Source organism: Nomia melanderi, chromosome 8 (assembly GCF_051020985.1).
Source record: "Nomia melanderi isolate GNS246 chromosome 8, iyNomMela1, whole genome shotgun sequence".
In the NCBI taxonomy this organism is placed as follows: domain Eukaryota; kingdom Metazoa; phylum Arthropoda; class Insecta; order Hymenoptera; family Halictidae; genus Nomia; species Nomia melanderi.
The window spans coordinates 17,790,483-17,807,711 of NC_135006.1; the positions used below are offsets into that span (position 1 = coordinate 17,790,483).

At 37.4% G+C, this 17,229-nt stretch overlaps 5 protein-coding genes across 12 annotated transcripts; 2 read left to right on the forward strand and 3 right to left on the reverse strand.

Moving 5' to 3' along the window:
* Nucleotides 1–307: 307 nt before the first annotated feature.
* Nucleotides 308–5,411, reverse strand: LOC116423898 (Ribosomal protein S6 kinase II). Of its 4 annotated transcripts, none has more exons than XM_031969620.2 (14): nucleotides 5,365–5,411; nucleotides 4,401–4,636; nucleotides 4,086–4,283; nucleotides 3,924–4,005; nucleotides 3,589–3,749; nucleotides 3,412–3,518; nucleotides 3,158–3,335; nucleotides 2,917–3,082; nucleotides 2,682–2,837; nucleotides 2,357–2,616; nucleotides 2,040–2,288; nucleotides 1,727–1,965; nucleotides 1,387–1,648; nucleotides 308–1,315 (listed from the first exon to the last, which is right to left on the reverse strand). In XM_031969620.2, exons 2-14 carry the CDS (start codon nucleotides 4,527–4,529, stop codon nucleotides 1,187–1,189), a joined length of 2,316 nt encoding a protein of 771 aa, XP_031825480.1. In that variant the 5' UTR covers nucleotides 4,530–4,636; nucleotides 5,365–5,411; the 3' UTR covers nucleotides 308–1,186. The 4 variants fall into 4 exon arrangements, with proteins under 4 accessions (XP_031825480.1, XP_031825479.1, XP_031825481.1 ...); XM_031969619.2 differs by lacking the exon at nucleotides 5,365–5,411 and adding an exon at nucleotides 5,207–5,340; XM_031969621.2 differs by lacking the exon at nucleotides 5,365–5,411 and having other exon boundaries at nucleotides 4,086–4,318; nucleotides 4,401–5,197.
* A 374-nt stretch (nucleotides 5,412–5,785) lies between these two features.
* CycK (cyclin K) lies at nucleotides 5,786–8,239 on the forward strand. The gene is made up of 9 exons (XM_031969627.2): nucleotides 5,786–5,995; nucleotides 6,083–6,138; nucleotides 6,367–6,595; nucleotides 6,654–6,785; nucleotides 6,859–6,964; nucleotides 7,041–7,098; nucleotides 7,168–7,340; nucleotides 7,439–7,585; nucleotides 7,670–8,239. The coding sequence occupies exons 3-9, from the start codon at nucleotides 6,377–6,379 to the stop codon at nucleotides 8,065–8,067; spliced, it is 1,233 nt and encodes a 410-aa protein (XP_031825487.1). The 5' UTR covers nucleotides 5,786–5,995; nucleotides 6,083–6,138; nucleotides 6,367–6,376; the 3' UTR covers nucleotides 8,068–8,239.
* Nucleotides 8,240–8,271: 32 nt separating this feature from the next.
* PSMG1 (Proteasome assembly chaperone 1) lies at nucleotides 8,272–9,455 on the reverse strand. The gene is made up of 5 exons (XM_031969629.2): nucleotides 9,248–9,455; nucleotides 9,069–9,148; nucleotides 8,834–8,997; nucleotides 8,566–8,761; nucleotides 8,272–8,490 (listed from the first exon to the last, which is right to left on the reverse strand). Exons 1-5 carry the CDS (start codon nucleotides 9,343–9,345, stop codon nucleotides 8,306–8,308), a joined length of 723 nt encoding a protein of 240 aa, XP_031825489.1. The 5' UTR covers nucleotides 9,346–9,455; the 3' UTR covers nucleotides 8,272–8,305.
* Nucleotides 9,456–9,607: 152 nt separating this feature from the next.
* LBR (lamin B receptor) lies at nucleotides 9,608–15,723 on the reverse strand. 4 transcript variants are annotated; one of them, XM_076370057.1, is made up of 10 exons: nucleotides 15,489–15,723; nucleotides 13,757–14,022; nucleotides 12,434–12,609; nucleotides 12,148–12,358; nucleotides 11,785–12,068; nucleotides 11,353–11,716; nucleotides 10,980–11,278; nucleotides 10,656–10,909; nucleotides 10,459–10,583; nucleotides 9,608–10,365 (listed from the first exon to the last, which is right to left on the reverse strand). In XM_076370057.1, exons 3-10 carry the CDS (start codon nucleotides 12,581–12,583, stop codon nucleotides 10,082–10,084), a joined length of 1,971 nt encoding a protein of 656 aa, XP_076226172.1. In that variant the 5' UTR covers nucleotides 12,584–12,609; nucleotides 13,757–14,022; nucleotides 15,489–15,723; the 3' UTR covers nucleotides 9,608–10,081. The 4 variants fall into 4 exon arrangements, with proteins under 4 accessions (XP_076226172.1, XP_076226171.1, XP_031825483.1 ...); XM_076370056.1 differs by having other exon boundaries at nucleotides 14,292–15,723; XM_031969623.2 differs by lacking the exons at nucleotides 13,757–14,022; nucleotides 15,489–15,723 and adding an exon at nucleotides 12,854–13,067.
* On the forward strand, nucleotides 12,623–15,918 carry LOC116423902 (heat shock factor 2-binding protein). Of its 2 annotated transcripts, XM_076370060.1 has the most exons (7): nucleotides 12,623–12,816; nucleotides 13,535–13,748; nucleotides 13,924–14,116; nucleotides 14,185–14,303; nucleotides 14,617–14,721; nucleotides 14,790–15,055; nucleotides 15,597–15,918. In XM_076370060.1, exons 2-7 carry the CDS (start codon nucleotides 13,650–13,652, stop codon nucleotides 15,916–15,918), a joined length of 1,104 nt encoding a protein of 367 aa, XP_076226175.1. In that variant the 5' UTR covers nucleotides 12,623–12,816; nucleotides 13,535–13,649. The 2 variants fall into 2 exon arrangements, with proteins under 2 accessions (XP_076226175.1, XP_076226174.1); XM_076370059.1 differs by lacking the exon at nucleotides 12,623–12,816 and having other exon boundaries at nucleotides 13,483–13,748.
* The last annotated feature ends 1,311 nt before the right edge of the window (nucleotides 15,919–17,229 follow it).

Sequence of the window (17,229 nt, forward strand, 5' to 3'; positions counted from 1 at the left end):
AAATGGCGGTTCTGGAAGTATTTGCATTTTATTTCACCGCCTAATATCCTCTTTACAAGTTATTGCTATTAAAGGAAGATAATTCTCTCGTAAAAATATATGTCGTTTCGATAACGAAAACATGCTTCGCATCCTATGTCCGTGGAACGCGCGTCGCACGTCCGGAAGGAATGTCGATATCATATCTTACGTAAATAATTACGTAAACGGTTTATGCGCAAACATTAAGTCCATTCGAACACGAGGGAGAGCTGTTGCAATTAATACAATATTCGTCATTAATAGATATCAAAGAATAAGTTAAATGTGTTTTACTTTTGCATTTATTAAATATATATTTTGCACATTTATTTGTATTATTTTTAATATTTGAATGATATTCATTTACAATACAGGTTATAGATTTAAAATTTTCCTGATATCATCCTCGTATATGTTCTTTTCTCTTTAATTTGTGTATTGTATTAAAATCGAAAATATAAATTTAAACATGTTATCTATTCTATACACATACAGAATTCTTTCAACCGGAACAGTAATTGATTTTGGTAGTTAGAATTAGAATGATAGCAATCTGTAACGGCATTCTTATAAAATTACTATGTACTAGCTACGCTTGAACATTGCACAAGAAATGCTAGATTTAGATTGACAAAATATAGTCTTTTTTTTTTTGTATATATGTATATCGTGTGTGTGTATATATATATATATATATATATATACATATATATCGTAGACGTTTCGCAAAAATAAAAATATAACTAAAGAACAATTAAAAAATGTACAATATATATATATATACATATATATATATTTTGTTTTAAATTACTATGTTTTGGTTGCTAAGATTAGGGTATGTTAAATCTCAGTATGGCAATGCACACATGTAGAAATGCATGCACACACATTTAACATAAAAAAAATATATATATAAATAAATATATATCACATTATGTTCATTGATCCAATATAGATACTCACTCACACTTAATAAACGTTAGAATAACAATAGGTAGAAGTAGCAATGTAGTAAGATTAGTAGTCGTAGCGACATTAAATGTCTTCCCCTTGTACTTTTTAGCGTGATGTACTCTCGTGTGCGTGGCAGATTTATTTGAACTTACATCCTTATTCAATATAATTTCATCCCCTTGATTCTCATCTACATAGAATGGAAGATCGTTTAAACTTCGGTAGGACCTGACGGTTTAGCTTGCGTTCTTCGACGTGCCAGTTCGGACATAACAACGGGACCAATATGAGGAGATCTTGGACTACTAGACATTGCTCTGTACGTTTCTGCTACTGCTCTCTACAAATGTATATTTCAAGTATTATACCCACGTGCAAAAACAAGTCTACTGCTGAACAAGCGGAGCATACTTTTAGGCTGTGTGGATCCTTAACAGTATACGGTAACACTTTCTGCGGAAGACGATGGCGATTACTAATCCACGGGTACTTCAAAATGGCAGCTGCAGTAGGCCTTCGATTAGGATCAACGTGTAACATTCTTTTCACTAATTCTTTAGCTTCGACCGAGATCTGACACCATATACCATTCTCAGTGTCTATAAAACCAGGTCCGATACGGTCTAATATGTCGGTTGCACTATCTCCAGGATTATTGCGGAACGGCGTATATCTGATATGCAAAATTGACATTATTAGCGCCGGATAATACGTCAATTTCGAGGGAGTTAACGGACAGCGGTTTAATTACCCTGCCAACATGATGTATAACAAAACACCGAGCGACCAAATGTCACATGCCGCGTCATATCCTTGACGTTTCAACACTTCCGGCGCTACAAAATTTGCCGTGTAACACGGGGTCATTAATAAACCATTCTCTGCTCGCAGTTGTTTCGCAAATCCGAGATCACACAAACAAAGTGACGACGGATCAGCTCCTGGTTTCGAATATAATATATTGGATGGCTTTAAATCCCGGTGAACAACCTAATTATTACACAATTAACATGTGACATATGTAAATTAATGTAAAGCTGAGTGAACAACGTGTATGTATATACCCCATTTTCATGTAGATAATGAACTACGCTAGTAATTGTGTACATCACTTCGGCAGCTTCTTTTTCTGTAAGATTACGCCTTTGTAACAAGCGGTCAAGCAACTCCCCACCTCGCAACAACTCTAACACAAGATAAGCTCGTTTATCGTCTTCGTGAACGGCTCTTAATGTTACAATATGCGGATGTCTTCCATACCGAAGCAAAATTTCAATTTCTTCCGTTGGATCTCTCTTTGATTTCTCAATTACCTATGATCAAATTAACGTTACCATATGAACAGTACCGACCCGATGTAATACAATATTGGACATTGTACCTTCACTGCAAATTCTGTCTTAGATGCCTTGTGAACTGCTAAATAGACTGTACTGTACGTTCCTTTACCAATTTCTTGCTTAAATTCATACTCGTCGGTTACACATATGGAACTCACGTAAGTTGGGAAACTTGCACTGAGACTATCACAATTTTTATATTCAGGTGTTTTATTGTGATCTTCAAGAAGGCACGGAGCTACGAAGCTGAAGCCGCGAAACAGTTCGTGAGCATTGGCGCTTGGAGGTACCCCAGGAGAATCTACAATGTTGTAACAATTCCAGTTTGCTATGTTCAGTAGACAATAGAAGTTAAACTATCAATACCTTCAGGTGTTTTACATGTAAATTCGCTATCAAAATAAAATGCATCATCATCTTGGCTAACAGCTGGTTTAAAGGGGGGTTTTATTTCTTTTTTATATAGAGCTTCCCAATCGATTGTCGCAAAGAATACGTGGTTCTTTATTTCTTCTACACCGCCTAGAATGATAACAGAATCACAGAGTAAATTTATTTAGTATCAGTATACTCTCTGTTAAATTAAAAAAAAATACATTACCAGATCCGAGTCTATTTGCAGGAGTTCTTTTAAACAGAACTCTGAGAAGTGCTTGTGCTTCTGGTGAAATGTTTAGTGGCATACTAAGCTTTGCCTTTAATATCTGTGTCATTGTTTCCTTGCGATTAACGCCTTGAAATGGAAGAGCTCCAGTCAACATTTCGAACTAAAAATTCGAAATTTATATTTTATAAGTAATAAACATTAAAATTAGCGGTCGTTAGATGTTACTGCAACTAACCATAAGAACACCAAAGCTCCACCAGTCAGCGGCGAACGAATGCCCTTTGCGATTAACAATTTCTGGTGCCATGTATTCGACGGTACCACAAAAGGAATATGCCTTACAATCATCTAAAGGTTGCTTGCTTAGGCCAAAGTCGGTTAAAGAGATATGGCCTTCAGTGTCCAGAAGAATACTATTATAAATCAGGAGATTATAATGAAATATGGTCGTATAATATTTGGATTACTGATAAGTAAAGTATTACAAACTTTTCTGGTTTGAGATCCCTGTATATAATTCCAAGCTTATGTATGTGATCCAACGCAAGAGCAAGTTCTGCTAAATAAAACTTCACATCATCTTCAGTAAACATCACCTGTAACAACAATGATAAGAATGAATCATTACTCCTGAAAAGTAAATCTACTCGAATAGTGGAAGATTACCTCTTTAGCTAATCTTGAAAATAGATCACCACCCCTGAGAAAGTCTAAAATTAAATACAGTTTTCCCTCCGTTTGGAATGCATAATGCAGTCGAACTATGAATGGATGTTCAACATCCACCAATATGTTTCTTTCCATTTTTGTCCTAACTCTGTCCCGAACTGAGGCAATAGCAAAACATTAGAACACTTAAAAAAGAAAAGAATGCTTAAAGTAAGAATTGCTCTGAAAATCTGTCTTGTGTGATTACAATATATAAATTAGACATTTTAATAAATTAGTTCTTTAACTTAAAGCTTTCAGAGCTACTCTCATACATTTAACTCGATAAACACCTTTTAATGTAGCCTTTTTCAGAACTTTCATGGCATAAATTGTTCCACTATCTTTACCAATAACTTTCCTCACTAAGAACACCTAAATAACCCAAGAATTTAATTCATATGAGGACACGACAAACGTTACTTTTCTTTCTGATCGCTGGGAAACACAAATACCTTCCCAAAAGAACCTTGGCCAAGAACTTTGAGAAGCTCAAACTGAGATGGATCTGCTTTTTCATGACCATCCCGTACCACTTCTCGTACTTCGATCTCATGAGACTCAGAACACCCATTTGAACGCGGCTCAACTGCATTTCCTTGGGTAATCATTGCTTCCTCCTGAGACTCTGCTGAAAGAATCTCTACAGCTTCCTGAATAATAGAGATGATTGTCGCGTACAATCTTTCTGTTACAATTCAACTGTCATCAATTATAACAAGACTGTCTTAAAAGCATTATAACTGTTTTGACAAGTGAAATAACGATACCTTTTCATTCACATTTTGTTCAGACCAAGGAACCGTCAAATTCGCTAACGGCATTATATTCGACGTTGCGTTATTATTCGCAAAATTGTAGAAGTTGTCGTAAAATACTCCCGCGTGCACGGTCGTCATAAATTATCATTTAGTTGCGTTTAGTTTATACAAGACCGCACACGATACGTTAAAGCGAAGGCGTTCAAACCAGATTTCTGACACACCGGAAGCACCTGCTTTGCGACCTTAAATATAGCCGAGAGGAATGGCTGCTTTACAACAAACCTTACCAAAACTGAACGAAAATACTTCAAAATATATGCGTCTCTGACAAAATATATACTCAAAATATAATGTTTCGAAGCACAAAAGGTTCAAAAACGTCTGGGAATATGTAACACACTATATCAAATTTGTTTGGTACTTCAATTAAGTACAAGAAGTCACCTTAACATACGCGTTATTGATTGGACTGTCAACAAACAAAGACAAAAAAATCGAACTACGAAATCTGATAATAAAACGCACGCAATAAGTACATCTCACGGAAACAATTAATTCAGTCGAATTCGAACGAAGCAAGTGGATTTATTTTCGTTATTAACATTCCTTCCTTGTTATTAACATTTTTTATTATTAGGAGATCCGAAATCACGACACTTGTGCACAAGTTGATAATAAAATGATTCCTGAAACGTTTCTGGTGAAAGTTATACGTCAATGAATTTAAAAAAAAAACATAATAAATGAGGACAAGACAAATGCGTGTTATTATACGAGAAAATCAGTCAGAAGATATTGGCTTGATACGTTACGCGAAGCGTTCCGTCAATTTAATATCCAATAAATGATGTAGCTTTAACGTTATTTCATTTAATCTCTGCCTTTAAAAATTTCAGAAATTCTAGTCAATGCTATTAGAGACTAGAAATTCTACTGTTCTGTTCTGAAAAGAAATATCATATTTTAATACCAATCGCATATATACAACTTCAAATTCTGTACAAATAACTCAAAACTTTATTCGAAGGCTCTTGTGGTTACTAGGATAAAATCCCCAGCAGATCCTTCGATAAGTAATGATTCATACAGGAATCGTAATTAAAGATTAGATGAAATGGAAGGTATTAGGTTTCTTATTATAAAAAAAATTAGTTCATTAGTGTTAGATCATTTGTCTCAGTATAATGTATTAGCACTATGCAGAGTTAATAGTAGCTTTTTTTATTAATATTTAATTTAAATGATAAATGTGTTGAAAGCACTTATATCACCATCTATAGCTGATCATTCCAACTTCCAAGTAATTGACAGAAATTTAGGATATGTAGGTTCGTCCAATTAGTACGATATTTTTAATGTTAGATGGTGCTGCAATTCTCTTCTCGAGGATAATTTGTTATTTAAATGAATACTTTACAATTGAACGATTCGTGGGAAATTTTGTTGATTAATATTATTATGGACAAATTTAAGAGCAGTCTTTTGCGTTTAAAACGCAGACCGTTTCAATGATACATTTTGTTAATTAGGACCCACTAGGGATATACTATAACACGAATTATTGACAGACATGACTGAATTGCTGCTAAGTTCATGCAATGGTATGTTTTTGTCAGTGTTGCGTTTAGTGATCAGTGTTTGTTACTCGCAACAAAACTTTTTTAAACCGTTTATGCTATAAATTGCAGATATTACTTTTCAAGCGGAGAAACTTCTGTGATAATATTTGTAAAGAATAGTTGAAGTAAGTAAGAAAAGAGTATTGTTCACATTGATGATTACCTTAACCTATAATGATTCCTTTCGTGACGATTAGTATTATTCAGTTGTTGTGTTTTCAATAATTTACACAAGTTTCTTTTGCGTCTCATCAGTCGTTCGGTATATTTCAAAATTTACTAAGCAATGATTTATTTCATAATTTAGTTTATGTAAATGTAGGTAGTTCTGACATATCAATTATTACTTTTAGAAAAATAAAAATGCCATGCTGGTATTATGAAAAAAAGGAACTAAGGAACACTCCATCCATTCAGGATGGAATTGATTATGAGACTGAATGTAGATATAGGAAAGAAGGTGCACGTTTTATCATTGACACAGGAACAAAAATGGATTTGGGATACAATACAATGGCAACTGGTGTTGTTTATTTTCATAGATTCTATATGTTTCATTCATTTAAAAACTTTCCTCGATATGTAAGTATCTTTTGTATAGTTCACCGAAGAGAGATATTTTATGTCTAATGTTACTCAGGTAACCGCTTGTTGCTGCCTATTTCTGGCTGGCAAAGTAGAGGAAACTCCAAAAAAATGTAAGGACATCATTAAGACGGCAAAAACTTTGTTAACTGAACAAAAATTCATGACATTTGGAGAAGATCCTAAAGTCAGTATCTTGCAATTGAATGCTGTAGATAATAACATTAATGTAAACATTAATATATATTTCCTCTTCATAGGAAGAGGTCATGACACTGGAAAGAATCTTATTACAAACTATTAAATTCGACTTGCAAGTGGAACATCCATATAGTTACTTATTAAAATATGCCAAATGCCTTAAAGGTAATTTATGTTTCCACAAATGTTACATGACTCTATACCTAAAGTAGCATGCTGAAATTTAAATAATGTGTTACAGGTGATAAAAATAAGCTACAAAAAATGGTTCAAATGGCTTGGACATTTGTCAATGATAGGTAAAAATGAAAGATATAATTGTAAAAGTTAATTAAAATACTATATGAAAACTCTTCTCCTTTTTACAGTTTATGTACCACATTATCTCTACAGTGGGAGCCAGAAATAATTGCAGTTGCCCTTATGTATTTAGCAGGGAAACTTAGTAAATTCGAAGTGGTAGATTGGAATGGAAGGCAACCGAAACATTTGCGCTGGTGGGACATGTTCGTTGAAGATGTTACTATGGACCTGTTAGAAGGTACTTAAATTTATGTATTCCGCGTATACATACATCTGACCCTCGATTTCAGCCAAAGATCTATATGTATATGCTGTATATAATTTTTCTAATTTTAGATATATGTCATCAAGTATTAGATTTATATTCACAAGCTAATAACACAAAGCCACCAGATTCACCACCCATGACACCATCTAATGAACCATGTAGAGATAGAACTATACCACCACCTCCTACTGAATCTGCATCTACTACACCAAATGGTATATACAAATGACATATAGTACCTTATTACTGTCACCTATAAGAACCTTTTCATTTTCTAATATATTAATATTATGTTATAGTTACACCAGGGAAGTCTACCAAAGTTGAAGTACCTCCAGTCTCATCAAACGGGTGTCCAGCGACAGATACTTCGGAAACAATGAAACCAATGGACGTGCCACCGCACTTCCCAACATATCCAGCTAATTTTGCGCCAAATAATACGAACTATCCACCAGCGTTTCCTCCAGCAAATGTTTCTATACCTCCACCTCCTGTGAATACAATGAATCACATTGTTCCCCCTATGCACCATATTGGTTCATCTGGTCCCATTAGACCTGCACCACCAGCTCCTACTACAACACAACCACCATTCCAACCATATCCTTATCCTACAAATGCATCGTATTTTCCTCCTAGTAATCCTGTACCACCAGCACCTGCACCGCGTACATATTACCCACCACAACCTTAACACATGGAAACTTATCACGCCAAAAATGTAATTTTTGCTAATGTAAGTGTTACTATCGTAATTAAAGTTAGTATTATTAAAATGAATACTAATTAAAGTTTTGTAAATATTGTACATATGTAAGGTTTGCTATGGACAATAGTATTTAATTATAAAACATTTGTATCATTAACACTTGGATATTTGAATATTTAGCCTGTCTAATTGGCACAAAATTTCTGAAACAATCAGCCAAAGTTTACATATAAAGATTTCCTTTATTAAAAAAATTCTCTCCAGTAAATGTAGTGTTATGGAGTGTACAGTTCATTGTTGTAAATAACTTTAAGAGAGGCTCTGCGGACACGGAATCTAATACAAAACTGTCTGTATACAACACGTATAAAACTGATGGCAGCTCCATAAATTCAGCATAGGACAAAACTAAATGAGAAAATATGACTTTATCATTAAAACTTTATCTTAAAACGTGCTTTATAATTTCATTTCAGTACCAACCTCCTGCTGCAATCCCGTATACAATATTTGGCTGTTCTAAAAGAATTTCTTTTGAACTAGAAATGCTTTCTCCATGTTTTGTTCTCAACATTCTCAGAAAAGATGGTACTGTTGGTCTATCTTTACACTTAAATTGTGACATATGACGACAAGTTATAGAAATAGTGCATTTTACATTTAATATCAGTTCAGAGATCTAATAAAGTTAATAAAGTTAATTACAGGCAATACTTTTCCCATAATGATTCAAGTTAATTGAATTACTTACCTTGTCCACTAGTTTGCCAGAAAACTTCACATCAAATCGTGGAGACACAACACATAAATACGTTCCATTGTTAACTTGATAAATTATGCACATCTTTCTTTCATCCTCATCCTCCACGAGACATACTTCTTCCGAATTTTGGCATAAACATTGTCTAGAAAACTCTATAATTTCCACATGAACATTTATAATACAGTAGTAACTATCGTTGCTGGCAAACGTCAAAATATATTACCAATTAACATTTCTCCCTCAACCAGAATTAACGTATCCATTTCAGTTGGCTTTTCTTTTAACCATCGAACAGAAAATTCTCTGAAATATGTATATATTTCAATATATATTCAAATAATATTTGAAATTTTTAAAATACAGTTACGACGAAGAGGTTATGTTTAATAAATTTAAAATTACTTTTGACTGACTGTATGCCCGTTCGATCCATTTTCATCTTCTTCCTCCCAAAATGCTCTGGAAACTGGAAACACCACTTCACCAAAAAAACTTGCCATTTTTACAGCCAAAATTGACAATTGTTGCTGTGGACTGAAACCAAATTTGTAAGTATCTCTTCCTGCTTTGTCATGTCTTCCGGTACCCGCCAATCGAGATGATGTCACGAACCCTCTACTCTAATAATTTGAAGTTTGCCGAAAAAAAAATAAAGGAAAAAGTACGCGTCATTTTTCAAATACAACTTCTTCATTTATTAATTCTTGTCAAATATTACATATATCTCCTAAATAGAATTATACAATTTTATAACCATGCACGTACTAGAAAAATTATTTATTTGTCAATTATTAATTACACATATCTGTATAAAAAGTATAAAATGTCTTACTTAATGTTTTTATCATAGAAATATACTTTATAGTACATATAAATTGTCTCAACAAGTAGCTTGTTTTATACTTTCTTCTAAAATCAAATATATATGTAATTCTTATGTCTTTTTTTAATAAAATAGCACTTTTGTTCTTACTTTACAGATTTTAAAAGATCAACTGTACAATTAAACTTAAACATCAAGTGCCATGATCATTCTTTTTGGTTTTTGAGTCGCCATCATTTGACTCCACGATTTGATCACTGAATCTTAATGTTTAAAATATTATCATTCGCTAGAGATAAGTGAAACGTCATTCTATAAAATAATGAGCATTGCAAATACTAAAAGGTACAACTTTGTGTCACATTTTAATATCTAAAAATACCTTACTAAAATTGTGTACATAATATGTGGCTCTAGAATATACGATATAAAATCATGTATTTTACACGCGACATGTACTGTTCCCAGGCCAACCCGTAACGCATTTTGCAACGTTCATTGTCTCTTATTGCTCTGTGGACTAAAAGTCCTGTGCACATAATCGCATAATAATAAGGCAGAATATCACATGCCAGGGTTACACATGAAATCGACCACCACATAATTATATCACCCAAGTAATTTGGATGCCTTACATGACCCCACAATCCAGATACTATTAGCTTCTTACCACGAATGGTAGAAATAGTATCTAAATCTACAAAATAAATTAATGTCTTTTAGCATTAACTTGTATTAAATTATATTGTAAATGTCTGAACACATAACGCAAAAGAAACGTCATACTTACGGGCTACTGCCGGAGATAGAGGGTTTTTTCTGAATTCATGTTTCTGCGAGTTGCTAATTCTATAAAGTAAGTATCCAACCACAAAGAAGAATACAGGACACCCGCATAGGTAACTGAATTTTATCCTGGAAAGAAAGTATTAAAGAAACTGTGCTTTACCTAAGTACATTTGTTTCGTATGTTCGTTTATTACATACTTATTGACCAGGGCATATTTTGTTATAAGAGTTGGTAAAAATGGATATAGCATATAACCGGTACACAACATGTAACCAGTCCCTTCGTACATTACTTCAAAAGTCGTCAAAATTGTAGACTCAAAGAATAGTGAATCCATCGCATAGATTACTTGTAACGAAGCAATTAACAGAACACTTATATGAAGGTGTTCTATAGAGTAGCTTTCTGCTTCTTCGATTGACTTGATCACAATGGTTAAATTTATAAGCATCTAAAATGTGAATACAATTATATAAGGCGTACATGGTACGCCCAGAGTCAGTTTGTTTAAAGTGTACTACCATAGCTATCATGGCCGAGCGAAAAATGCAAATTTTAATATCCGCCGAACCAATTCGTGGATTTATCTCTCGTCCCTGCCAAAAGTTATAGATTCGACTGTTCGTGGATCCTTGTATATTGAGATTTGGGACCGGAGCTTTGCCTCCTTTAACGAACAATAGTATCGACAGGATTACTCCAATAAGCCAACCACTGATTGAAAACTGTATATAATTGTTTATAATGAGATCAGTAACTCCCAGTTCTGTATATACACACACGATAAATACAAGTAACGATAAAATTGCACACAAAAATCCTGGAAAAAGAAGGTTCAGAGTTATTACGTACATTTACTGGAACATTCAGTCACAAAATGATAGTATTAAGTACCGTTTAAACGATATTGCAGTCGTCCGATTCTGTTTTGAAGACCATCAACCTTTCTTCCGATCGGAATGACTGAAACTAATGTAACAAACGAGAAAAATCCCAAGTACGTTCCGAAAGCTTTTAAGTTTATATAGGAGTTTAGATCCTTTGGTATCTTAGGATAGTCAAATTTACACTGTTTCTGTGTGCACATCAACTGTGGTAATATTATAAGCAACGGCGCTAAAAATATAAGGACAAGAGTTCCGAACCAGCCTCCCCATTCTTGCGGCTCGTTAAGCATGTTTATTTCCATTTTACGCTTTTCTATTGCCTGTAAATCTTGTTCCGCTTCTTTTTCGTAATTCGTGATCTTTAACAAATCCTGAAACAATACTCTAGTTGAATCAGTGTAATTTAGATACACCATTTGTGCGTATAAAAGAAACCCACTTGATCTCTTTGCACTGAGAGACCTCTCTCTTTTCCATCAATATTCAAATCGTGCAGCTGTTTCTTCCTTTCTATTGGAAGCGAGACGGCTCTATTAATACTTCTTGTCAGCAGTTCCATTTTATAGTCTGATGCGGGTTTTATTGTAGCAGAAAGTAATCTTGTTGACCTACGTGTAATAGTTCCTAATTCTTTTAAACGAGACTGAAGAGGCATTGATTCAATAAAATTTTCATCTTTAATTGTACTCTTTGTATTCGAAAGATTTTTAGTACCAGGTATATCTGTACAACACAGCCAAAAAGAATCATGTTACACTTTTAATCTAATTCATTAGAATTAGGAAAAACAGAACTCATTTACCTTGAGATACATCTATTCGTGGCAAGGAAATCCTTGCAAATTTACCTCTTGTTGATGTTCTTTTAGCAGATGGAGACCTTCCAGGTGAATATTTACTTGGGGATCTTTTAGGTGAACGTTTACTTGGAGATCTTCTGCTAGCTGAATTTCTAGTAGAACTTCTTCTACCTCTACTGGGAGATCTCACCGCACTTCTTGATCGTCTATTAGCCTACAATATCAACAAAATGATTTATCAAGCTGTAGCAATGTATCGATGAAACCTAAGCATTATAAAATGAAGTACCTTAATATCGGTTGAATGAACAATATACTCGATGCCAGCTTCGAACTGCACCCTATACTGATCACCTCTGGCACTTAATATTTTACCCTTCTGATAATCAGACGTGCTCGGGTATTTGGCAAGTACTGTATCTCCTTCAGAAAACTTCATTTTTCTACCTAATCACCGCGGATGACCTTTATAGAAACGTTATATAACATTACAGCGATTATATTAAATATACGAAGAACTTCTTATTTCACACAGAATCTGTACTGTACTTATCAAAACGTTAAATTTTCGACAGTATTCCACGAGTCAAATTTGAAAATAAATTGAATATTGTTTCAAGTAAACGCTTGATTACAGTCGCATACCAAAGGATTCATGAATGAAACTGTAACGTATGGAACCATTAAATAACACATTTATGTAACTTACACGTAATTTCACTTAGTCGACAACAGTATTTTGTAATGAGATCTTGACTGATTGAAAAATAAAAGAGCTTCTAATCGCGAGGTTATAATTAACGCTATTTTTTGCATCATAACACGAAGACGCGCACACGCTATACGGTGTTCGAAGACGCATAAAATGCAAGCCACGCTGGGTAAATAATTGTATGCATCGCGTGCGTTAGGATGCGTTCACAATGAAACGTAAAAATGCTTCTCAAGTATATATGTGCTAAATTGAACATATTCAATTACAAACATCGTTTAATTTGTGCTCAAGACATTATTTATTCCATTAATGGACACTGAGAAACCAAAGAAGGTATATAATAATATTCAAAAATCACAGTTAAAGGTACAGATATCTTTCATAACATTTGCCGCCAAAACTGGTTGTTGCTTCATCACAGTATAACTCGATAATTTGGTCTCTATTTTTATCAGAACATTTTTGATAACGGAGAAATGTTTAATTTCATCTTTTTTAATGCATACACCGAACACATTATCAATAAATTTTTATTCACATAATTCTAAGAATGATTTCCAAGTGAGCGATAGTTAACCTATGAACACACGTTTATATAACGATTAACGCCTCAAACTATTTTCCATTGTACCGCGTTCATGCAAACGTCCGCAGATTTTTGAAATTTTCTTTCAGTGCACGGGAAAGATTTAGGTTGGATCACTGTCAAGATGATATTGCAATGATACACTTAAAATACTGTGGACATGCTGAGACATTCTCGATGCCGTTAATCGCTTATTAACTCTAGATGAAAATTATGTACATCGAGACAAAATTCAATCGAGTAAAGATGGAGTCAAATGAGCAAGAAGATGAAATAAATTTGAAAGACGAGGAAGTATTTTTGGTACGTACGTGATATTTACGCTTCGCGAGTTATCTCTTTAATTCCCGTTAACCACTAAGCCACCAACGACATATCAGCTTCAGCGGTTTATACGATAAAAACGAGCAACCGGAAGTAACGCCAAAGGAAGTGCATTTCCGTGAGTATATAGATTCGTTTGAATTTCCCTTTCAAGGATTCCGTGGAGGACACGTTGATCACCGTGCAAAACAGCGTCCACAACTTCATAAAAGATGTTCCTCGGGCAATGGCTGATATCGGGCTGGATCTTGATCTGGAAAAGTTGTCTTTGGAAAATGGTCAAAGGATAGAGGAGCTCATTCAATCTCTGCCGAAGTCGTTGAACGAACGATTGGTCAAGGAAAGAGGTGAACATTTGGTTATCATGAATACAGTTAAAGCACAGAAGTAAAAGAATATTTTTTCCTGTATACAGAAGAGAAGAACAAAATTGCGGAGTTAGAGTTGCAATGCGAACGATTGCGTGCCCAATTGGATCAGCAAGCGGAGGCGAATAAAAACGCTCAAGAGGAAATAGCGTACCTGAAAGAACAAGTGACTTGGCAATAATTCCAAACGATCAAAATCGCTTTTGAAATTTGAAAATTCCTCTAACGCGTTCACTGCCACTTCCAAATTGCTGAAGAACAATTACAATAGGAAGCTTGATTTTCAATAATATTCAGTAACATAACTAACTCGATCACAGCGCAATACGACTGCTGTGATAAACGATTGATCATTTATTTTCAACATCATTTGCCTTTGTCGTCAAAGAATAAGTATTACTGTTCAAACCGCTGGAGATTCTCGTGGCAGTCATCGCGTTAATTAAAAGTCAGAGAGATTGATCTCCGTCCTCTCGTAGATGCTGAATCAGAGCGCGTACTGCACGAGTTTGGGGGCAGTTCTGGGTAACCTCACGTGGCGAGCGTCCAGGTTTCCCGAAATCGTCGATGTCTGGCTCTCCGCGGTGAATATTTTTCTCCGCCGCGGCACGGCGACCGTCCGAAGCACGTCGGCAACGAATTTCCCTTGCAGTTTCAGCACAAGATCGGCGAGTTCCTATTGATAACGGACGGAAGCTTCCTGGCGTTCGTAAAAGCCTACCGGGCCGCGTTCCCTCCGACCAGCAACGCCGAATATCAGTTCATAATCGCGTTGCTGGGCATCGTGACGAACATATCCGCGAGCCCCGAAGGGCGTGAATTTCTAATCAGCAACCCGAACGGCAAGGACTTCGTGCAGAAGATAGTGAGCCTGATGCCAACTCTGCCGCTGTCGCAGGGTTCCCTTTCTTTGAAGAAGTAATGCGCCTATCATTTTACAGACGTACGCGTTAACACGTTAAGCGCCACGAAAATCTGAAGCGTTTAGAGAAAAGCAGGAACAATTATGAATTATTTGCAACGTTTGCGTTGTTAAACATTTTTATTTCACGTCGGTTGTCTTGTACGTTACGATTAGTTTTTAGTCATTCGGAAGCGTCAGTCACCGGTGACTGACATGGCGCTTAACGCGTTAATGATTAATCGAAAGACCGTCCCGTGTTTGAAAAACAAACGGCACGGATTGGTCTTGTAGATAGCTGATTGGGCGAGCGGTGTGAGCGAATGTTATGATAGGAATGATCACTCAACGACCTTGACCGACCAAAATATTTTACTCTATCTCGCACTGTGGGCGGTTCTAACGGTAGGGAGAGTCAAAGGGTAGGGGTTGAACAACGGAGTGATTCACCAGCATGGTGGGGACAGCCTCCCGGTGACCTTGACGGGCCAAACGTCTTCGCGGTGATTACAACGAGTGTCGACATTTCCCTCCGCAACTGCAGCGCGCTTGTTACAGGCTGATGCTGATGACATTGTACAACGTCAGCGTGAATGAAACCGGTTTGCTGCACCTGATCGAATCCCGAGTAGGAGACACCCTCGGCCATTATCTGAGGAACGACTCGCTGCCGGACGAGGTTCAGTTGCTCTGCCTGCGCGTCCTGCACTCCATCACGTACGGCCTCACCAATCCGAAATACATACAGGACCTGCTGACCAGCCTGCCGATCGAGAAGATAGAGGAGATCGCCGGCTCGGGCAAGAACGAGGCGAGCACCTTCGCCAGACAAGTCGTCAAACACCTGAGGGACTCGCGGAAATACTTGAGTCCGAATTGAGTATCCTCGCCGTCGCGCGAGAATCGTCGGGCGAATGCGATCGTCCGCTCGCGTTTTAACAACCCGACAAAGATGTCTGTATTTGTGAAATTTTATCGTGTGCTCTCGCGCGAAGCAACACGTTACGCCGAGTCGCAATTGCGGCCGCGTCGAACACAGGGGTATCCTTGGAACATGTTCGTGACTGGCCCCCGAGAACTGTCGAATATCGATCTGCTTTATGCAGCTATGAAATAAAAGCAATTGCGCGGAATAGCGTATGGAGTAGCGCCGAATCGATTACGTGGAAAGTCGCGCTAGCGAAGTGTAATCGAGCGCGTGCATGTTCTTCGCAGTTAAACAATAATCTTCACGCTTCTACGCGCTCGTCGAGCTCGTCGAATCGATGTCTTGAAGGGAGACGTTGCACTTTCTGCCGAACATTCGTTTAATTTTACACATCGTCGGGTACATTCTATTCTTATCGCGATGCTCCCACGTGCACGCGGACAGCAGGCCGTCGGAAGGAACTCCGAATTTCATCGTGGATCGTCGGCCTTCGGGTTCGAAGGTTGCGCGATACCACATCGAACGCTGCGGTAACTGGTTCCCGAGCCGCAACCCCAACGTTACGCCCGCGCACGTGGGTGTTTCGCTGCTTTTATCGCCGTTCCGCGAACCCAGCAAATTACCGAGAGACCGACTCACGGTCACGGAGCAATCGAAAGCAGCGAACCCCTGGCACGTTCAAGATTAACCCGACGAAAAGCAAGCTACGATGCCTCCGGCGCTCTCGCGAATCATTCGGCGGACCCCTCTATAGCGGCAGCTCCGACGCAATCAGACCGCAACGCAAAAACATCCCGACGGTCGGAGTCGTGGGTGGACTCTTTCCCCGCCACGGTCGAGCGGCAATCGCGGAATGCAATCCACCTATTGCATCTAATCAATCGTCTCCTTCCTAGAAAAAGAAGCGTCGACAAAGGAAGCGGCGACGCGCGAGCCCGGATCACGGCCCGTTCCGCATTAGCACCCGACGAGACAAAAGGAGCTGCAGGCGATCGGGAGAAACAAGTGGCGAGAGGAGTGGAAGGAGAGAAGATAATGACGACGATGACGACGATGACGAATCGGCGGCGCAGGAGGGACAGCGGGAGGCACGGGACGAGGGCCGATAGGTATAGGCGCATGGTAATACCGACGCGGCTAGGCCGAGTCGATAATCGACCTGCGCAGGCCCGTCGCGGCGGACCGCGTGGGGGCGTGCGCGACGAGAGATCGCGCCTGCTCCATGCAACCCGCTCGGCGGCAGAAACGGCGGCGCGGCCGAGC